The sequence below is a fragment of the Sus scrofa genome, chromosome 4 (assembly GCF_054392235.1).
Source record: "Sus scrofa isolate SSC_HxYL_T2T_F1_AM1 chromosome 4, Sscrofa_HxYL_maternal_Yorkshire_Landrace_v2.0, whole genome shotgun sequence".
In the NCBI taxonomy this organism is placed as follows: domain Eukaryota; kingdom Metazoa; phylum Chordata; class Mammalia; order Artiodactyla; family Suidae; genus Sus; species Sus scrofa.
Window position 1 is genome coordinate 1,052,961 of NC_139386.1, and position 19,657 is coordinate 1,072,617.

General features: G+C 67.0%; 3 protein-coding genes across 11 annotated transcripts; 2 read left to right on the top strand and 1 right to left on the bottom strand.

Annotated features, from left to right (window-relative positions):
• Positions 1-932: 932 nt before the first annotated feature.
• Positions 933-4,181, top strand: NAPRT (nicotinate phosphoribosyltransferase). Of its 2 annotated transcripts, none has more exons than XM_021090465.2 (13): positions 933-1,171; positions 1,247-1,374; positions 1,449-1,531; positions 1,761-1,891; positions 1,999-2,114; positions 2,389-2,585; positions 2,661-2,801; positions 3,083-3,167; positions 3,264-3,344; positions 3,434-3,536; positions 3,619-3,773; positions 3,871-3,978; positions 4,066-4,181. In XM_021090465.2, exons 1-13 carry the CDS (start codon positions 946-948, stop codon positions 4,126-4,128), a joined length of 1,617 nt encoding a protein of 538 aa, XP_020946124.1. In that variant the 5' UTR covers positions 933-945; the 3' UTR covers positions 4,129-4,181. The 2 variants fall into 2 exon arrangements, with proteins under 2 accessions (XP_020946124.1, XP_020946125.1); XM_021090466.2 differs by having other exon boundaries at positions 1,247-1,335.
• Positions 4,182-5,328: 1,147 nt separating this feature from the next.
• MROH6 (maestro heat like repeat family member 6) lies at positions 5,329-11,233 on the top strand. Of its 5 annotated transcripts, none has more exons than XM_021090448.2 (14): positions 5,329-6,066; positions 6,195-6,347; positions 6,516-6,670; positions 7,261-7,378; positions 7,540-7,724; positions 7,813-7,950; positions 8,066-8,180; positions 8,290-8,433; positions 8,512-8,685; positions 8,872-9,039; positions 9,267-9,386; positions 9,638-9,740; positions 9,853-9,918; positions 10,067-11,233. In XM_021090448.2, the coding sequence occupies exons 1-14, from the start codon at positions 5,815-5,817 to the stop codon at positions 10,312-10,314; spliced, it is 2,139 nt and encodes a 712-aa protein (XP_020946107.2). In that variant the 5' UTR covers positions 5,329-5,814; the 3' UTR covers positions 10,315-11,233. The 5 variants fall into 5 exon arrangements, 4 of the variants coding, with proteins under 4 accessions (XP_020946107.2, XP_084877573.1, XP_084877574.1 ...); XM_085021447.1 differs by having other exon boundaries at positions 5,880-6,066; positions 7,499-7,724; XR_014843210.1 differs by lacking the exon at positions 7,540-7,724 and having other exon boundaries at positions 5,667-6,066; positions 10,067-11,003.
• Positions 11,234-13,171: 1,938 nt separating this feature from the next.
• Positions 13,172-19,370, bottom strand: GSDMD (gasdermin D). Of its 4 annotated transcripts, none has more exons than XR_014843265.1 (11): positions 19,225-19,370; positions 16,362-16,678; positions 15,989-16,181; positions 15,236-15,404; positions 15,012-15,114; positions 14,696-14,749; positions 14,283-14,381; positions 14,013-14,202; positions 13,791-13,932; positions 13,627-13,700; positions 13,172-13,523 (listed from the first exon to the last, which is right to left on the bottom strand). XR_014843265.1 is itself a non-coding variant. In XM_021090506.2 (11 exons), exons 2-11 carry the CDS (start codon positions 16,576-16,578, stop codon positions 13,284-13,286), a joined length of 1,467 nt encoding a protein of 488 aa, XP_020946165.1. In that variant the 5' UTR covers positions 16,579-16,678; positions 19,225-19,370; the 3' UTR covers positions 13,172-13,283. The 4 variants fall into 4 exon arrangements, 2 of the variants coding, with proteins under 2 accessions (XP_020946165.1, XP_020946163.1); XR_014843264.1 differs by lacking the exon at positions 19,225-19,370 and adding an exon at positions 17,506-17,596; XM_021090506.2 differs by having other exon boundaries at positions 14,013-14,188.
• Between the last annotated feature and the right edge of the window lie 287 nt (positions 19,371-19,657).

Consider the following 19,657-nt stretch of genomic DNA (forward strand, 5'->3'; position numbering starts at 1 on the left):
GGTCTCCTTTCCCAGCCCCACGTGAGCGCAAAAGTGCCTGCCCCAGCAGGGGAGGTCCCAGTGGCTGTGCTGGCCTTGCTGTTGAGACCTGTTTAAAATCCTGCCATGCACCCCACCATCTCCACACCTCTGAGAAGGGGGCTGGGCTTTTTTGCCTGAGCCCTGAGGCCCCCACTGCCCAGCCCTGTGCCCCTCCCTTCAGTCTTGGGGGGGGGTACACACGTGTGCACACAGCTACCCCATGCGAGGCCCACACCCGTGGTCACCCCTCACCCTCCAGAGACCTGGGCCAGGCAGGTCCCACCACAGACTGCTGCCCTGTGGAGTTGTGCCTGCTGTCTGCCCGGGAGCCCGAGGCCTGAGCTGTACGTGTGCCACTAGTGAGTGGTTCTTCCCCTGGGCTGTTGGCCACAGGGCTGCTGAGGGAGCCGTTTTTGGCATTTGGGAGAAAGTGGGTTGAGCTTACTCTGGTCGAGCTGGTGTCCTCTGGGCCCCCCTCGGGTTTTTGTGGGGCTCAGAGTGCAGGACCTGGAAGCCTGTGGTGCCAGGTGGTTCGGGAAGTGGCACCACACGCCCTGCTCAAAGGGCAGGGGCCTGGCCTGGGGGGAATAAAGTTCAGCCGTGTGTGGGGTTTGAATTTCCCTCTTCGACCCTCTCCCCTGCTGCACGAACTCCCAGCCCGGCGGGGACCAGGATGCTCCAAGGGGAGCTGGGGTGACCAGCGAGAGCGCACGTCCCCAACTCCAGCCGGCCGCCGGGAACCCCACGCCACGCCCCCAGTGTCGGGAGGTCGGCGGCCCGCCCGCCGCGGATTCTGGGTGCCAGGAAAGGCGGTCGCTGCCCTGTGCCCCAACCTCCCGGCCCCTGGTTGGACCAGCTGGCAGGGCGGGCCCTGGGGAGTGCGGCGTCACGCGGGCAGGCGGGCAGAGTCCGGGCGCGGGGCCGATGGCGGCGGAGCAGGACCCCGAGGGGCGCGCGGCGGCGCGGCCGCTGCTCACCGACCTCTACCAGGCCACCATGGCGCTGGGCTACTGGCGCGCCGGCCGCGCGCAGGAGGCAGCCGAGTTCGAGCTCTTCTTCCGCCGCTGCCCGTTCGGCGGCGCGTTCGCCTTGGCCGCGGGGCTGCGCGACTGCGTGCGCTTCCTGCGCGCCTTCCGCCTGCGGGACGCAGGTAGCTCCCGCCCGCGAGCCCGGCCCGCCCCGCGGCCCGCGATCGCCACCGCCCACCACGGCCTCTCGCCCCCAGATGTGCAGTTCCTGGCCTCGGTGCTGCCCCCAGACACAGAGCCCGCGTTCTTCGAGCACCTTCGTGCCCTCGACTGCTCCGGGGTGACGGTGCGGGCGCTGCCCGAGGGCTCCTTGGCCTTCCCCGGCGTGAGTGCGGGGCGGCCGGGGGCGGGGGCGGGGGAGCGGAGCGGGCGGCGCCAAGCTGACAGCGCGCCCCGCAGGTACCGCTGCTGCAGGTGTCCGGGCCGCTCCTGGTGGTGCAGCTGCTGGAGACGCCGCTCCTCTGCCTGGTCAGCTACGCCAGGTGGGGCCCCTCCTGCCCGAGGCCGGAAGGCTGGGCTGGCGAGCGGGGCCGGGGCGCGGCCTTCCGGGAGGGCCCTGCGGGGCGGGGCCCCACGTGGAGGGCGGGGCGAGGGGCGGGGCCGAGGCCTCCGCAGAGGGTCTCCCGCCGCCGCTGTGCAGGCCTGGGGGAGGCTGGCCCCTGGGGGGCTTCCTGGCCTTCCTCCGGGTCCCCTGAGCCTTTGCTCCCACAGCCTCATCGCCACGAACGCGGCGCGGCTTCGCCTGATCGCAGGGCCGGAGAAGCGGCTGCTGGAGATGGGGCTTCGGCGCGCTCAGGGCCCTGATGGGGGTCTCACGGCCTCCACCTACAGCTACCTGGGCGGTGAGGGCCGGACCGGGAGGCATGGTCTAGGGAAGGAGGAGGCTTGGCCTGAGACGCCCCCCTTCAGGGCCTGAAGTCCCCTAACCCTGCCTTATGCTCTGGCCCAGGCTTCGATGGCAGCAGCAACGTGCTGGCAGGACAGCTGCGGGGTGTGCCTGTGGCCGGGACCCTGGCGCACTCCTTTGTCACTTCCTTTTCAGGCGCTGAGGTGCCCCCCGACCCTGTGAGTGCCCTCCTCTTCTGTGTGCACTCCAGAGGCAGACCCCTCAAGGCCCAGGGGCAGGTGGGGCGGGCTGGGGCCGGGGCACTCTGGCGGAGGGGGGCCCCCCGTATGCATACAGGCAGGTACCGAGTCTGGCCCACCCAAGCCATGCTGGGCCTGGGGCCTCTGTGTCACACTGGGAAGCTGGCAGCCAAGTGGCTCAGACCCTCTACGGGGGTGAACCAGGCCCCACCCTGCGTCTGGGTCCTCCATCCTTCACCAACCCTCTCCTTAGATGTTGGCTCCAGCTGCTGGTCAGGGCCCCAGGGTGGACCTGGCCGCCTGCGTGGAGGTGTGGCTGGAGCGTGTGTGTGCCCACTTGGGGCTCGGGGCGCAGGAGCCACACCCAGGGGAGCGGGCAGCCTTTGTGGCCTATGCCCTGGCCTTTCCCCGGGCCTTCCAGGGCCTGCTGGACACCTACAGTGTGCGGAGGTGAGCCCCAGGCATCTCCCAGGGTGGGCTCAGCAGAGCAGCTGCTGACCCTGACCCCCGTGTCCCTGCCTGCAGGAGCGGTCTCCCCAACTTCCTGGCTGTAGCCCTGGCACTGGAGGAGCTGGGCTACCAGGCAGTGGGCGTGAGGCTGGACAGTGGCGACCTGCTTCAGCAGGCTCAGGAGGTCCGCGGGGTCTTCCGTAGGGCCGCGGCCCAGTGAGTCCCCCGGGAGGGGCTTTGCCTGCAAGGAGACCCCATCCGGGGCAGGAATGGGGTCTGGGAGGGAGGGAGGAGCTGTGCCCCTCCCACCGCGTAGCTGCCTCGGTGGCAAAACGGCGAGGAGGCCGGGTGTGTGCTCAGGGGCCCATGGGCAGAGGCCAGATCCAGGGTAGCTGAGGGCAGACTGTCGCGTAAGGAAGAGGGGGCGGGGCGGGGCGGGGGGGTGGCGGGAGGACCGGCTCAATCCGGAGCTTCCGAGGGGCTGCGCCTCATCACAGGTTCCAGGTGCCCTGGCTGGCGTCCGTCCCTATCGCCGTCAGCAACAACATCGACGAGGAGGAGCTGGCCAGGCTGGCCCAGAAGGTGGCTGGGGCGGGGGCAGGCCAGAGGGTGGCCGGGAGGGCCCCGGCCGCGAAGGCTGGCTGAGCTCAGTGCCGCCTCCCCCGCTCCCCTCCCCAGGGCAGTGAGGTGGACCTCATTGGCATTGGCACGAGCGTGGTCACCTGCCCTCGCCAGCCTTCCCTGGGCTGTGTCTACAAGGTGAGGCGGGGACGGCGGCCCGTGGGGGTTAGGGGCGGGTCACGGGTCCGGGAGGAGGGCCCAGCTATCCCAGAACCCCGTGCCTGCAGCTCGTGGCCGTGGGAGGCCAGCCACGAATGAAGCTGACCGAGGACCCTGAGAAGCAGACACTGCCTGGGAGCAAGGCCGCCTTCCGCCTCCTGGGCGCCGATGGTGAGGACCCTCCCGGTCCCTGGTTCAGCCCCAGGCTCCCCACGGTCTCTGCGCTGCGCTCCTCACATGCACACATCCGCAGGGTCCCTCCTGTTGGACGTGCTGCAGTTGGCGGAGGAGCCTCCTCCCCAGGCGGGCCAGGAGCTGAGACTGTGGCCTCGAGGGGCCCGGGAGTCCTGTACCGTGAGGCCGGCCCATGTGGAGCCGCTGCTGCGACTCTGGGTCCAGCAGGGACAGGTGACGGACACTAGCCGCCCCTTTCGTCTGTGCCATCACCCTAGCTCAGGCTCCGACACCTGACCTTGAGCGAGCCCCTCCCTTCCCTCTTCCCCAGCTGTGTGAGCCTCTCCCATCGCTGGCCGAATCTAGAGCCTTCGCCCAGCTGTCCCTGAGCCGCCTGAGCCCCGCACACAGGCGGCTGGAGCAGCCTGAGCAGTACCAGGTGGGTGTGGGGCCCACGCCGTCACCCCGCCCCCTGTGCTCCCTGCCCCCACAGCCCCCCATTGGCCCCCCCCTGTCCTCCCTGCAGGTCGCGCTGTCTGAGAAGCTACAGGCCCTGGTGAACAGACTGAGGGCCCTGGGCCCCCAGTGAGAAACTCACGCTCGGAGCTGCCCAAGTGAACATGACTCATTCACTGTCCCCTACAACTTGTCACGTGTCATTTCTTAACCCAGCCTGCCTCTCCCGGGACCCCCAGGGCCTCCCAGGGTGGGCTGGAGTCCTGCTTCCAGGGGAGACCCCGGCCCTGTGCCGAGCCTGAGGGTGCTAAGGAGTTGGGCCGAGGCCAGGGAACTGAGGGGCAGGTGGGCTGTGGGGAGAGAGAGGGCTTTGGTGCCCAGCTGGGGGCTGGGGACACTTTCTGGGGAAGATCTCTCCATGCTAGAGGCTCCAGGGGCGGGGGCGGGGGTAGAGGTGCGGGCAGGGGATGGAGTATCAGAGAGAGGGGCTCCCGGATCCCTGGGACCAAGCCCTGCCAAAGACACTGCCCCTGCGCCAGGTTCCCAAGACAAGGAGAGACCTGTGTGTCCCCTGCTGCCAGCCCTGCGGGGCTCTGGGCTCCCCTCACCTGGCGCCCTCCCGGCCCGGCATCTGTCGTGGTGTAGACCAGGCCTGGGCCTTGAGAACCCAGCTCCTGACCCAGCAGCCCTGGACAGGAAGAAGCGGGGATGGGGGCGGGGGGGCAGCCCTCTGAAGAGGCTGAAGGTGCAGGAGTGACTCGGCTCCGGGCACCCAGCCAGGGTCCTGGGCCGGCCCTGCCTCTGTGCAGGTGGCCTGGTCAGGTCTCTAGCAGCTTTGGCTGCAGCGGAGCTGCTCAGGAGAGAGGTGCAAGGCTCTGCAGGACGCAGAGGGCGGGGCCTGGGCCACTCCTGTTGGCCTGCGAAGGTGTGGGGGAACGCGAGGGTGTGGGGTACTTCCCGGAGTGTCGCCCCTGTCCAGGTATTTGGCCCGACCAGCTCTTCCGGCTCCCCTGGCCAGGCTGGGTGAGGGTCACAGTGGGAATCTGGGGCAAAGGCCCGGTCAGGCCAGCCCTGGGAGCAAGAGGCTCCGAGAGAGATGCTGCCTCCACCCCCCACAGCACAACAGGCACCAGGCCCCAGGTGCCCACAGGTCACCATTTTAGAGCTTTGCACTCTCTGTGCCAGGCCCCAGAGCCCCCCCTCCTCCAGTGGCGACATTCGCCTGCAAGGGCACCTGGGAGGCCGGCTTCGGCCTCTGGCTCCACTCCAGGGCTGCCCAAAGCTCCGAGGGGCGACCCCATCCCCAGGATGTCCCACTCGGTGGGAATGCAGAGGGGACAGCCCAGCCCCTGGCTCCAGGACTAGCCTGGACCCAGCTGTTTCTTTAAGGCTGAATCGGTGCGACTTCAGCTCAGGGCAGAGCCCAGACTTCTGGAGTTGCTGGGGCCTCTTCAGGGCTGTGGGTACCTGCCCAGAGGGGCGGGTGGGGACCCTTCCGCCCCTCCCCTTGCACGTCCACAGTTAGCTGGGGACCTTGCTCACCCTTTCCCAGGGCCCAGGGGACAGAGCCAGACGCTGGACACTCAGGCTTCGAGCCGGTCACTCACCACCAGCACACGCCCCCAGCAGGCACCACACCTGGGACATTTCGGTGTGGCTCCCTAGCCCCCACAGAGCACGCACGCGCCACCACACCTGTCCCTGGTCCCGCCTGCCTGGGGCCTGCTTCTAGGTCAGGCCCGGGCACGACTTCCTGGGAGGACCAGGGGCAGGTGCTACAGGCTGGGCCTGGCTGAGCAGCTCGGTGTGAGCGGCAGCCATGGCTGGGGGCGTGTGGGGCTGGGGCCGGGCCCGGGGGGGGCCCCTGGGTGCCCTAACCCTGACAGCTCTGGCTGAAGGGATCCGGGCCAGCCGGGGGCAGCCCCTGGGACCCCCTGCCACGGGCCCTGAGCCAGAACCTGAGCTGGAACCTGTGGTGGAGCCTAGGAGGGCGGCCTGCATCCCCAGAGCCGGCAGCGAGCCCTTCCCCCAGCCCCCTGCCCAGGAGCCGGCTCCTGAGGGACCCCATCAGGTGAGCAGGAGGGGTGCCGGGGGCAGGGGAAGTAAAGGGGGCCCGAGCTGAGGAAGGAGCGGGGAGGGAGTGGACAGGAGAAGCGGCAGAGGCACGGGGGCTTCATACGCTCCCCTCCCCTGGCCCAGACTGCCCGGCGTTCCCAGGAGGAGGGGGCCCTCGAGGACCTGGCCTTGTACACAGCTGCCTGCCTGGAAGAGGCTGGATTTGCGGGGACCCAGGCAACAGCGCTCACCCTGTCGTCAGCCCTGGAGGCCCGGGGGGAGCGGCTGGAGGACCAGGTTAGCCCCCATACCCCTCCCTGCTCCTGTCTCCTGCCTGGTCCCCTCCAGAACTGGGGGTTAGAGGGAGCGGCCCCTTTCAGGCTGCCCCTGCTGGGTGGGGGCACGGAGGGCAATGTACAGGGGTCCAGGAGATCTGCCCGCTGACGCCCGCCCCCCCCACACCAGGTGCATGGCCTTGTGCGCGGGCTGCTGGCACAGGTACCCAGCCTGGCAGAGGGGAGGCCCCGCCGGGCGGCCCTACGGGTGCTGAGCGCCCTCGCCCTGGAGCACTCTCGGGACGTGGTGTGTGCGTTGCTGCCGAGCTCACTGCCCCCCGACCGGTAACCCACCCCGCCCCCGCCAGGGGTGCATCCCCGCCAGGCCCCCACGCAGCAGCTTCCTTCCCCTTCCGGCTTGGCTGCTTGGCGGTGGAGTCTGGCCCAGGGTGGGGCAGGTGGCGGTGGGGGCAGAGCCTTCCCATTCCCTTCCACTCACCCATCACCCACACCTCCCACTGCCCCCACCCCAGAGTCCTCCGTGCTCGGGTTGCTGGCTAGGGGCCTGCCCTCTCTCTCCTGGAGACCATTTGGGGGTGGAGCCAGCCAGCTGGCTTCTGCACCCTGTGCCCCCAGCTCTCGGGTTACTCTGCCCCAGGAGTTGGCTCTGGTTTTACTCTCTACGGTGGCTGTTTGTAGCGCCAGATTTGCTTCACTGTTGCTGGCGCAACAGGACTCTGAGTGGCCTCGGCCAGGCAGCTGACCTGGCGAGCCGGCTCTGTGGCCGTCTGCACAGATGCCACTCATTTTGTTTCTCTGGGGTTGGGGGTGGTTACCTGCCGCTCCTCCTGCTGGAGTCCTAGTGGCCGCCTCCCCAACCTGAGGACTGCCCCATCCCAGCACCAGACCCAGTCTCCCATGCCCCGTTCCCCCAGGGTGGCGGCTGAGCTTTGGCGCAGCCTGAGCCGGAACCAGCGTGTGAATGGGCAGGTGCTGGTGCAGCTGCTCTGGGCACTCAAGGGCTTGGCCGGATCCCAGTCGGAGGCACTGGCGGTAGGTGGCTCCAGCCCGCATTGCCAGGGCAATGCCACAGGGGGTTGGGGGCAGCAGGCTCACACCTGAGTCCCACCCATCAGTAATGTCCCTCAGGCACTGAGGCTTTGTCCTCGTCAGGTCTGCAGTGCCGGAGCCTGAGTGGGCCGCTTGTCCCACAGGCCACTCGTGCCCTTGGGGAGATGCTGGCCGTGTCCGGTTGTGTGGGTGCCACACGGGGTTTCTACCCACACCTCCTCCTTGCGCTGGTCACACAGCTACATGAGCTTGCCCGGAGCACATGCCCCCCTGACACCCCCAAGGCTTGGGCCCCATCCCACCCAGGGCCGCCACATAGCCACGCCAGGTGAGAGGCACGCACCGGGGGAGACTGAGGGCTGGGTCAGTGCCCTCCTAGCCCTCAGTGCCCACTCCTCCACCGCCCCCACCTCCAGCTGCACCGTGGAGGCCTTGAAGGCCCTGCTCACCGGGGACGGCAGCCGCATGGTGGTCACGTGCATGGAGCAGGCTGGAGGCTGGAGGAGACTGGTGGGCGCCCACACCCACCTGGAGGGTGTCCTGCTGCTGGCCAGGTGCGGGGTGGGAGTGTGGGAGAAGAGGCAGGGGCATGAGGGTGGCAGGGCAGAAGCAGCTTCTTGGGGTGGGGCCGGGAGCGGACACAGAGCTCCCGTTTCTGCCCCGTCGCAGTGCCATGGTGGCGCATGCCGACCACCACCTGCGAGGCCTGTTCGCGGACTTGCTGCCCCGGCTGCGCAGCGCCCACGACACACAGCGCCTCACGGCTATGGCCTTCTTCACCGGGGTGAGCCTGCTTCCAGGATGGGTGCGGAGGGGTGGCTGGGGACTTGGCCCCCTAAGGGACCTGGCCTGCGTAAGAATGCGGGCCGGCTGACCCCGCGTCCCGCGCTCAGTTGTTGCAGAGCCGGCCCACCGCACGGCTCCTGCCAGAGGAGGTCATCCTGGAGCGGCTCTGCGCCTGGCAGGGCGACCCCGAGCCCACCGTGCGCTGGCTGGGCCTGCTGGGCCTCGGCCATCTGGCGCTGAACCGCGGGAAGGTGAGGGGCAGGACCGGGCGGGACCCGGCGGGGTCTGCGAGGGGCCGCCCACAAGTTCCTGTATCGCACGCCCTCCAGGTGCGTCACGTGAGCACGCTGCTGCCCGCGCTCCTGGGTGCGCTGGCTGAGTCTGACGCTCGGCTCGTGGGCGCCGCGCTGGGAGCCCTGCGGAGGGTCCTGCTGCGGCCGCGGGCGCCCGTGCGGCTCCTGAGCGCCGAGCTGGGGCCACGCCTCCCACCGCTTCTGGACGACGTGAGCCCCGCCCCGCCCCGCCGGCCCCGCCCCGCCGGCCCCGCCCCGCCGGCCTTCCTCTCAGGATCAGGCTCTCCAAGGGCTCCCCAACCTGGTGGCTCCAGGCCCCTCGGCCAAACCCCCAGCTCGCAGCCGCCGGTACATCCTCGCCCTGCTGGCGCTGCTCTCATCACAACCTCTTTGCAGGCCCGGGAATCAGTCCGCGCGTCGGCGGTCGGGCTCCTCGGGTCGCTGGTGCGGCGGGGCCGGGGTGGGCTCCGAGTGGGGCTCCGCGGCCCCCTGAGGAAGCTGGTGCTGCAGAGCCTCGTGCCGCTGTTGCTGCGCCTGTCCGATCCCAGCCGGGACACTGCTGAGGTCAGCCACCCCAAGACTGTGCCACTGCTGTCCCCATCCAGGCCCTGTCTCTCCAAAGATGGCTGGTCAGGGGCTTCCCCAAGGAGCTCAGGTGCAGGCAGCCAGGTTCCCTGTCTTTCCTGGGCCGCCTGCTTCAGCGTCTCCATCCTTCATGCTGGCCACCTTCTACCCAGGGCCCTTCTTGTCACTTTCCGGACCCCTAACTTTGTTCTCTTCCCTCGTTTCAGAGCTCAGAGTGGACCCTGGCGCGCTGTGACCAGGCTCTGCGCTGGGGCCTGCTGGAGGAGGTGGTCACCGTGGCCCACTATGATAGCCCTGAGGCCCTGAGCCGCATCTGCCAGCGCCTGGTCAGTAGCGGGAGGACAATGACAGTGACGGTATGGTCAGCTGACCACCTAGTGGTCTAGTACAGACCAGGGCCACTCCCCCGAAACAGAGTCTCCCCAACCTTCCAGTCAAGGTAGTGGCAGGTCTAAGGCCTTAGGCCCTGATGCCCTGCCCTGGGCGATCCCCAGGGGGGCTCAGCCCCTGGATTCACCTTTGCAGCCTCCTTTCCACGCAGAATTGACCCTCCTGCCATGATCCCTTCTGTCCCCAGGTTCAGTGGTACCCGAGTCACGTGCCTAGCTTCCTGAGCCAGACTCAGGGCTACCTGCGGAGCCCACAGAAACCCCTGCGCCGGGCAGCCGCGGTGCTCATAGGTGAGGCCGTCCTGGCGTCAACTGTCCCTTGCTCTGGGAGGGCTCTGGGAGCCAGGCCAGCCCCTCCCTGCTGTCAGCATCAGGCCAGTACTCAGGGTTTGCTTTGGTCCAGGCTTCTTGGTCCATCACTCAAGCCCCAGATGTGTCAACCAGGACCTACTGGATTCCCTGTTCCAGGGTGAGAACCCGCCTCACCAGGCTTTGGGGGTCCCAGAGAAGTGGTGGGGCCCAGGGCGGACTGGATGGGAATGGGTGGGTGGAGGGCCAAGGACCTTGGTCCATCCTGAGAGCCCTCCCCATCGCGTGACATGCTCTGTCCCCTGCAGACTTGGGGCAGCTGCAGAGCGACCCTGAGCCCGCTGTGGGGGCAGCGGCACACGTGTCCACCCAGCAGGTGGCGCTGCTGGCTCAGGCGCAGCACCACCTCTGCCGGCGGTGCCGCCCGGGCCTCCTGCGCCTCCCTCGCCTCCGCCGGTGCCACGCCCACCCTGCCCGGCCCCGACCCGTGTACGGAGACAGCCCGTTCCAGCCCCGGAGCCTCGCTGGTCGCTGGGACTGCTCAGGACTCGGCTGAGCCGCACTGCCCTCACCCGGGTGGGAGCCAGGGTTCTGAGTCGGGCACCCTGCCACTCTGTGGCCCTTCTTGGCAGGACCAGAGCTCCAGAAGAGGCTCCCCTTGAGGGGTACCCAGGGCTTGGTGCTGGACATCAATGCCTGCCATCCCCCCCACTCCCGGAGCATGCAAGGCCTGTTGCAGGGAGAGAGTTCTCTCCAGGAGCCCACCCCCCCGGACAGACCTGCTACCCCAAGGGAGCCTGTGCCTTCCGTCCATGCACCGTTTCCCCCTCAGCCTCTAGCCTCTTACGGCCAGGCCATCTCTCCTCCCTCGGGCCTGTGGCTCTCCGAGCCCCCTGCCAGGGTCTGGTGGGGGACACTGTGAAGCTGGCACACCCTGTGCTGCCGCTGTGGGCTGCCCTCTGCCTGGAGCCTGGCCAGGTCCCTCCCGGTGGCCCCAGCAGCCCGTCACCCCCCGCCGTGCGCTCTGCCCTCGCTGGCCATGTCCCCTCTGCTCAAGAAGCACTCATCTGTCCTCCTGTCCAGACCTGCTGCCCTGCCCTTGCTCACTGTGTCAGACCCCTCCGGGGCCTCCTCTGACCTCCCCACTGGACACCACAGGCCTGAGATGATGCCTGCGGGTTCGGGGAGGTGGGGGGGCACTGGCACCCTGGCCCTGGCTCAGGGTTGAATGAAGACTTGACTGCACGTCCGGGGATGAAGCCCCTGGGGAGGGCTCTGAAGCTGCAGCCCAGCCCCTCCAGACTCTGGCTGGGCAGCTGCCTCCACCTGGAGGCTCACCTTGCCATGTCCCCTTGCCCGTTCATGGCCCCCAGAGCTGCCTCCTCAGCAAAGGAGGCCTCAAGTCACACGGCCTCTTGGAGGCTGGGGTCCTGGCATCTCTGAGGGAAGCATTTAAAATAAACACGCAGGTCGCAGCAGTTCAGCATCCATCTGGGGCCGGGCCAGGGCCAAGGTTGGGGTTCCGATGAGCTAGGCCTGGTCCACGATTGGGTTTGGGCTAGGACTACAGATAAAGCAGCACGTAGCCAGCAGCAAAGGTCAGCCCGGGGTGGGCGTGGAGGTCAGGCGACTTTCACCCTGAGAGGGCGGCTACAGGGGGTCCGGCACAGGCTGAGCCGATGGGGCTCGGCAGGAAGGGGCCGGCTCGCTTTGTGGGTTAGAGGCAGGGGAGGCCAGGCTGAGGGCACGCTTCTGCGGGAAGCCAGAGGTGGGTTTTGGGGTATTAGTTTGTATCCTCCGAAGTAGATGCCGGAACAGGATTGAACGATAAGAAAGTCATCAAGAGACCTGCTGGAGAGGCCAGGAGGCCGTCAGACCGCAGTGAGGGAGCTGGGGCCGGGAGAGCGCAGCGCCTCCGTACCTGCTTACTGCACGCTTTCTAAGACCTAAGCTCTTTGGCTCCTCTTCACCTTGGTGTTGCCTTTCGAGTCCTCCCACCAAGGGGGCCGCAGGAGGAACACGGCCCCGGTGGACAAAGCCAGGCCTGAGAGCCACCCAGCTTCCCCATTCCCGATATGAGGGTGACTCCTAGGGCATTTCTGTACGGGGATTGGAATGTTTGGGGCTCCCTCTATCTTCTGTTTTAATATTGCCTTCATGGAGTTCGCATCGTGGCTCAGCAGTTAGTGAACCCGACTAGAATCCATGAAGTTGCGGGTTTGATCCCTGGGTTAAGGATCCGGCGTTGCCGTGAGCTGTGGTGTAGGTGGCAGACGCGGCTCGGATCTGACGTTGCTGTGGCTGTGGTGTAGGCCAGCGGTTCCAGCTCTGATTCGACCCCCAGTCTGGGAACGTCTGTATGCTGCAGGAGCGGCCCTAAAAGACAAAAAGACAAAATATATATATATATATATATTAATTTTACTGTTGGCCTTGCTCCTGAGATTCCTTGGGGGTTAATGTCCCAGCCACAGCCAAGCCAGCCGTCCCTTCTCCTTGGCCAGTCCTGAGGCTGGAGGATGGTGGTGAGCTGGGCAGGAGGGGAGTGTGGCTTCCCCAGCCTGGCACTGAGCAGAGGCTGGCAGGCAGGCTCCCACCAAGGAGAGGCAGCTTTTTTTTTTTTTGGCTTTTTAGGGCCGCACTCGCGGCATATGGAAGTTCCCAGGCGAGGGGTCAAGCAACACAGGATCTGAGCCACGTGTGCAACCTGCTCCACCGCTTACGGCAACACAGGGTCAGGGGTCAAACCCACATCCTCATGGATACGAGTCGGATTCACTTCTGCTGCACCACAACGGGAGCTCTGAGGCAAGTTTCTCCTGCTGCTCAAGCTCAGAGATGAAAACAGCTCCCGCTGCATCGGTTACCATCTCTCCCTGGACGTGGGCCATCCCTCCCCTGGAGGCCGAGGTCCTGTAAGGGATCCGAGCCCTGCCAAGTGCCCCAAGACTGAACCCAGGGGCCGGGCCTCCTCTCGAGAGACTCTCACCTTTGAGCGAATGAATTGGGGTGAGCCACACCCCAAAGGGCAGTTTCTCTAGTTCGGGCCACTCCACCAGGGCCCATGCCGCTGAGGGAGAGCAGGTGGTGTGCCCACTGTCAGTACAGCTGTTGGTGCCTCCGCAGATGCGGGCGGTGAGGACGGCCCGCTCCCTCCCCGCGTCAGCCTGTCCTCAAGTGCCCCGGGGCAGACAGAGGGCCGTCCTGGGGTGGAATTGCCCTGGCCCATTCCTTCAAGGCCAGCCCGCTGGGAAGGGGCCAGGTTCAGGCACAGGCCTCAGCCCCTTGGCCTGGCACGAGTGGGCCCGTGGAAGAGAGCCTGTTCTTGACCCCCACGTGCCCTATCCTGTGGGTGCACCATCCGCATCCCACCCCCACCCCAGATATAGGAGCCCCAGAAGTTCGGTGAGCCGTTTTTCCTGGGTCTGCATTTATTGGCTTTCCCCAACTTCCAGGCCTTGAGCTGCCACATGGCTGGGTTTGGCTCCCGGCAGCCGGCTGGGCCCGAGCTCTGTCCGGCTAGGACTAGCAGAGCTGGCTGAGCCTCAGCAGCAGTGCGAGGCAGGCATAAAGTGCACACGTGCAGCTCTGGGCCTCTGGCTCCCAGCACACCTGAGCGGTGCCCACCTGTGGCTCTAGGCCACACTCCTCCAGCAGGGCCCAGATGGGTGCCTCTGAGCCCCAGCTGCTCCCCAGCAGCGTGGGTGGCAGGGACACGGCCCTGCGCTCCTGCCATGGGGCACTCTGTTCCAGAAGACTCCCCACCTGGAAGGACAGGGTAGGAGGTTGTCAGGGGGGCCCACCCCAGATTCACTGGGCCCCACAGCTCCGGCCCAGCCCCTCCCCTCCTAGGCCTAGGCCCTCTCACCAGCGTGAGCGCGCCGGACAGGGCCCCCGTCTCCAGCACCTTCGCCAGCAGCACATGCTGGGTTTCATTCAGCACTGGGGAGAGGCCTTGGGTAAGAGGGGTTCTGGAAGGCCCAGCTGGGGAAGCCCTATCCCCGCCCACCCTGCCCTGGCCGCGGGCCTCACCAGCTAGAGCCTGTACCAGGTAGAAGATGGGGCCGGCGACTTCCCTCTCCAGCCTTCTGCAGGCCAGCACCAGGCACTCGAGCATGGCACCCGCTGGACCGTCCTGAGGCTCCACCAGCCCACCGCACAGGCCCTGCTCCAGCTGGGGGCACAGGCAGGGCGGGTGAGCGGGCAGCAGGGGCAGGCCCCCGCCCGCCCCTCCCGGCCGCCCAGCTTGCTCACCGAGTCCTCCAGGGCTTGCAGGGCGGGCTCGTCCTGCAGCACTTGCCCCAGGCCCCCCAGCAGCTGCCTACATGGCTCCCTGGACAAGGCCTCCAGGCCCGCGGCCCAGGCGTCCACCTCGGCCTGCAGGCCCTGGAAGTCTTCGGTGGTCACCAGCTGGTCCTCCGCGGGCCCGTCTGTGGGGACAGGGCTGCCACTGCTGGGTGCCCACCAAGCCCAGGGTGCCTGGAGCCCACCAGAGGCCACAGGGGTGGTCACCAAGGTACTGACCTGACTGGAACTTCAGGTGCTCAGAGGGGAAGCTCATCCCGGAGACGAGGCGGGAGAACTGCGGCGGCTGCCCATCTGCACCGTGGGAGGCGCTATGGCCTGGGCGAGGCGGGGCTGGTCAGTGCAGGGGGTGGGCCCTGCGCCAGAGGGCTGAGGCCTTCCCTGGGCCCGCCTAGCCTGTCACCACCACCCAGTCCTGGCAGCCTTGGGCAGGGAGCAAGGCCGGTGCAGGCTCACATCAGCCTGTGGCCGTGTGTGTGTGTGTGTGTGTGTGTGTGTGTGTGTGTGTGTGTATGGGTGTGTGTGTGTGTGTAAAGGAGGGTGAGAGTACGCACCCCCGGCTGCCCGGTACTGCGCAGGAGAATGCCTCGCTGGCTGGGAGCAAACCCCCCGCCCAGGTCCACTGGCCTCACCTTCCCGCAGCGGCCTGAAGGTTCGCTGCTTCTTGTCCGGGAAGAGAAGGATGTCTGGCAGCCGGGCAGAAGCAGAGATAGGGGATGCGGGCTGGCAGAGCACCGGGGCTGTCCCTCACTGCTGGGCCCCCTGTGCAATTCCCCCGTGGGGCCCCAACCCCCCACGTGCCAGCACAAGGCGCCCTCAGCCACCCCAACCCAGGAAGCCCTGTGGCCCGATGCCCACAGCAACCCCAGCCAGCCGGTGGCTCTCCCAGGCCTCCGCGCCTCTCTGCCTGGGAGTCTGGGCCCCCAAGTCACCCTGAGGCCAGCTCACCCCAGTCAGAACCAATCACCAGCTGGGCCACCCGAAATGCAATGACGCTGCCCGAGGGGATGGTGACCGTCTTCTTCCGGCTCAGGTGGCCCTGGCCCTGGCCCTGGGGGGGACATGGGCTCAGGGCTGGGCTCAGGGTTGTGGGGCCGGGGCGAACAGGGGACACGGCCCGCCGCCCCCGCCCCGGCCTCCCTTCCTCCCATCGCAGGGCCCCAGCCACACACCTGCAAGGACACAGCTCCAGGAAGGGCAAACTGGCCCGAGCCCTCCTGCTTGTGGGTCCGCGTGACCTCCACCTCCTTCTGCGTCTGGAGCACCTCCGTCACCACGAACACATCGTTCCCGCGACTCCGCAGCTGCTGCAGGACTTTGTGCTCAGGCTGCCGCAGGCGCCTGCGGTGAGCGGGCCAGCGGGAAGTTCACAAGTTCATGCGGTGCACCTGCCCTGCCCTCTCCCCTCCTCCCCTCCCCTCTGGGGGACCAGCTTCCCGCCCCCAGTCAGCCTTTGTGCCCGGTGGGGGTGGGGTGATGCAGCCAAGGAGCCCACGAGCTCTGCGGATGCCCAGGCTCGGAACATGGTCGTCTCCCCCCGGGTGCTCCAGACAGTGTTTGTGGGAGGGCGGGGTTGCAGGAAGAAGGGACAAGGTCCAGCAGGGACAGGCAGACACCTGCAGGCCCCGGAGGCGCCCGGCCCCGCGGTGGCCCCTCTCTCCCTCCACTCCCCGCCCCTCCCACTCCAGAGTCTCTCCACCCCTGCAGCGCAGCCCCCTCGCAGGGGGGCTCGCTCTGAGCCCTGAACCCCTGGGCCCTGCATGGCTGTCCTGGCCCAGGATGCAGGCCCCGGTGCCCTCTGCAGCCTCGTTCCCTGCCTCCTGCCTCTGGGACTTCTCTCGCACAGTTCTGGCCCTCCCCCAGCACAGACGCCCTGTGACACCTGATACCCCAAGGTCGCGACACAGAGGCTGAAGGGGGCTCACCTTTCAAGGTGCATGGCGTCCCAGGTGTTGGGGGCCACTCGTAGCGTGCACACGTTCATCGAGGCGCTGGAGCTGCCAGACACCGCGGCCCCGCCGGAGAACTTCCCCTGTCCTGGGGCTGCCAGCTCCACCTGGCCTTGCAGCTGCCCGTCCATAGTGTCATGGAAGTAGAAGGGGCCGCCACGCTCCACAGCTGGAGCAAGGCCAGATCTGAGGCCCAGGCCTCCGGCTGCCACCTCTCCCACCCGGGCCGAGGGGCCTCTGAAAAAGGCTTGCCTTCTGGAAGCAGAGAACCCAGAGGCCCAGAGCAGGGGGCAGCCGGCCCACCCACTCCCCTCCCACCTGTTGCTCTGACTCAGGGCCCCATGAGTACCTGGCTCCGGGGCACTGGGCTCCAGGATGTCCCAGATGGACAGGTCAACACATGTGTAGCGGGGTCTCCAGAACCATGAACTCGAGGGCTTCCTGCCCAGAAGGCAGTAGGGCTGGAAGCGGTCAGAGGTCTGCAGGCTCTTGACAGGGGTCAGTTCCCTGCCGTGGTCCAGCTCCCGGACCACGCTCTTGACCACCCTCTCAAAGGCTGATGCCATGCTCCCGAGGGCAAGGGGCCAGGCCCTGCGCTCACAGGGACTTGGCTGTCTCCAGTGATGGGGAGCTCTTCCCCTTCAAAGCGATCCTGCGTGGCCAGGCCTGGGAGAGGATACACAGCCCTTGGTGGGACTCAGGCCACGCGCAACATCTGCTGTGTGGCCACAGTGCCACACAAAGCCTGAGAAGGCCCTGGGACTCCCAGCCTTTGGGGCGGGGAGGGGCCGCTCTGGCCACCTGCTGAGGCTGCCTCTGTCACCTTGTCACTTCGACAGGGCTTAGGGCTGCTCACAATGAGCAGCCACCAAGGAAGGATGGGGCAAGGCTGAGGCCTCAGAGGGACCCCAGGCCACTGCCCTGCCCGCTCTAGAGCAGGCCATGGCTTCCCTGGCCGAGGCATTCTGAGGGCAGGGGAGGAAAGAGAAGCCACCACCTTCTGGGCAGTTAGCGCAAGGGCCCACAGCAAGGCCCAGCCAGAGTGTCCCCAGCTCCTAGGCGTGCCCTCCACGTGGGCTTTCTCGATGCCCAAAGCTCCACAAACCAACAGTAGAGGACTGAGGCTTCAGGGGTCAGAGGCCAACACGGGCCTCACCCAGGACCCAGGACCTCTGGGCTCCAGGCACAGGCGCCTCCGAGCGGGTCTGAAACCCGAGAGTGGGCCAAGGGACACTTGGAGGGCCTGCCCAGAGATGGGCCCAAACCAGCCAGGCTGGGAGAGCGCCCCGGCCCAGAGGCCCCAGGCTTCCCGAGGCCGGTCTGGGTCTGGGACCGCGGGGAATCTGGGCCGGGGAGTCTAGGGAAACCCGGGGAGGGAGCCGGGCTCTGGAGGGCCGGCCTCCCGCCAACAGTGCTACCGGGGCCCCACGCTCCCGAGCCCGGCGGGCAGAGGGTGCGGCGGCGCGCAGGCGGGGTGGGGGTGGGGGGCTCACCTCGACCGTGCGTGCCCGCGCCCCGGAGCCGCAACCAGGAGCTCGGAGCTGCCCAGGGACCGACCGCCAGAAGGCTCCCAGCCCCAAAAGTGAAAGCGGGCCTCGGGCAGCTCCACGCCCGGAAACGCCCCCGGAGAGCCCGGCCCGCACCCGACCGCCGGGAAGGGCCGCCTCCCGCCCCCCGCCTCCCGCCTCCCGCCTCCCGCCTCCCGCCTCCGCCTCCGCCTCCGGCTGCGGGCCTTCGGCTTTCTTTCGCTCCGGAAACTCGGGGCCAGGGCCCGGCATGGGGTCTGAAGAGACATTTCTTCAAAGAAAAGGTGCAAACGGCGGCCCGCAAGCGAAATGAAAAGATGCTCTTATCGTTCGCCGTCGGGGACATGCAAATGAACCGGCAGCAGGATGCTGCTTCTCACCCAATAGGAAAACCGAGTGCGAAAGGGCGGGCCCAGGGCTGGGGAGGCGTCGGGAGCCTCTGGCTCTGCGCCGCCGCCGCCGCCGCCGCCGCCGGCCGGGGCCTTGCTGTGGAAAAGCCTGGCAGGTCTTCAGGAAGGTACAGAGGAATTCCCTGGTGGCCTAGCAGGTTAGGGATCCAGTGTAGTCGCAGCGGTGGCTGGGGTCCCTGACCCCGGCACAGCCAAAAACAAGTTAAGCAGGAGTTCCCGTCGTGGCGCAGTGGTTAACGAATCCGACCAGGAACCATGAGGTTGCGGGTTCGATCCCTGCCCTTGCTCAGTGGGTTAAGGATCTGGTGTTGCCGTGAGCTGTGGTGTAGGCTGCCGACGTGGCTCGGATCTGGTGTGGCTGTGGCTGTGGCTGTGGCTACAGCTTGGATGAGACCTCTGGCCTGGGAACCTCCATATGCCGCGGGTGCGGCCCTGAAAAGACAAAAACAAAAACAAAAACACCCCAAAAAAACAAGTTAAGCAGAGAATGACCATAGGTCTCATCCATCCAGCTTCGTGCATCAGGAAATGCAGGGTGTGTTCAGGCCGGAGCATGGCGTGCATGCTCCGCCATGTGGTTCTCAGCAGCCGCACTGCAGCGGCAGCGCAAATGTCCACCAGCGGGGCTGTGAACAAACCCAACCCGGTGAATCCACGCAGCGGAAGAAGCAGGGCAGGACGGAATGGAGCTCAGCCCTGAAAGGGAACGAAAGTCTGCTCCTCCGTGTGACGCCCCTCGAGACGCTGTGCCAACTGAACGAAGCCGGACGGAAAGAGGGCGTCTCACAGGATTCCTGCCTGTGAAACGTTCCCTGCAGGCAACCCGGTGAGGACAGACAGCACCCTAGTAGTTGCTGAGGCTGGGGGAGGGGAGTAGGAGCCGCGAGGTCTCCTTGGGGTGGCTGGGATGTCCTCCGACCGCCTGCGATGATGGGTGCACAACTCAAGATGTGCTGAAACCCCGGGGAGTTTTACTCTTTCCCTGGGTGGATTGCATGGTATGTGAATTCTATCTCAATAAAGCTGTTATTTTGAAAACCGGGAGCCAAGTAACAAGATCCAGGCCCTTCTCAGGCTCCCAGCGCCCTCCTGTCCCAGGCCGCATGCGGATTCGTGTCCAGTGCAAGGCAGCCGGGAGCCCCGAGTCCCTTTTTCTCCGCTGCTCCACTGCCGCATCCTGCCTCGAGGCCCTCTGACACCCTGGTGCCCACGCCAGGGCCCCTGGCGGCTGGCCTGACACTCATCTCACAGGCGCTGCCACACGCATTCACTGTACCTGGTACTACGTGCTCCTTCAGGAGGGTCCTGCCAGTGAACCAGACGAGGCCTCCACCCGGTCGAAGCCACTGGCAGAGGCCGCCGTGCTGGTGCCGGGAAGGTTCTGGTGGTGCGTGTTTTGGATTTTTGCAGCTGCAAATAACTGGAAATGCTGATTCAACCAGAACGGAAACATTCTTCAGAAAGCGGAAGTTTGGAACTGCCATGTGCTCCGGGCGGACAAAGGCAGGCCCGTCATCTGGGTGCAGAGGATGGGCAGGGGGCTGGGGGCAGGGGGCTTGTCTGGGGTCTCTGAGGCTGCTTCTCTCTCCGAGCTGGGGGAATAGAGTGCAGGCCTGCGAGCTCTGCCCCTCTCCGCTCGGCCTGCTCCGCTCAGCCTGCTCCGACCAGCTCCCAGCAGCTCCAGTCCAGTCCCTGGTGCCCACGTGCTG

What these genes read in the sequence shown, in the direction of transcription:
- NAPRT (XM_021090465.2), top strand. Translation starts at nt 946, where the DNA reads ATGGCGGCGGAGCAGGACCCCGAGGGGCGCGCGGCGGCGCGGCCGCTG. An exon ending in GCTCCTTGGCCTTCCCCGGC is followed by an intron (nt 1,375 to 1,448) that starts GTGAGTGCGGGG and finishes CGCGCCCCGCAG; the next exon opens with GTACCGCTGCTGCAGGTGTC. An exon ending in CACCTACAGCTACCTGGGCG is followed by an intron (nt 1,892 to 1,998) that starts GTGAGGGCCGGA and finishes GCTCTGGCCCAG; the next exon opens with GCTTCGATGGCAGCAGCAAC.
- MROH6 (XM_021090448.2), top strand. Translation starts at nt 5,815, where the DNA reads ATGGCTGGGGGCGTGTGGGGCTGGGGCCGGGCCCGGGGGGGGCCCCTG. An exon ending in GGGAGCGGCTGGAGGACCAG is followed by an intron (nt 6,348 to 6,515) that starts GTTAGCCCCCAT and finishes CCCCCACACCAG; the next exon opens with GTGCATGGCCTTGTGCGCGG. An exon ending in CTATGGCCTTCTTCACCGGG is followed by an intron (nt 8,181 to 8,289) that starts GTGAGCCTGCTT and finishes TCCCGCGCTCAG; the next exon opens with TTGTTGCAGAGCCGGCCCAC.
- GSDMD (XM_021090506.2), bottom strand. Translation starts at nt 16,578, where the DNA reads ATGGCATCAGCCTTTGAGAGGGTGGTCAAGAGCGTGGTCCGGGAGCTG. An exon ending in GGTGATTGGTTCTGACTGGG is followed by an intron (nt 14,750 to 15,011) that starts GTGAGCTGGCCT and finishes CCCGGCTGCCAG; the next exon opens with ACATCCTTCTCTTCCCGGAC. An exon ending in TGTCCGGCGCGCTCACGCTG is followed by an intron (nt 13,524 to 13,626) that starts GTGAGAGGGCCT and finishes CTGTCCTTCCAG; the next exon opens with GTGGGGAGTCTTCTGGAACA.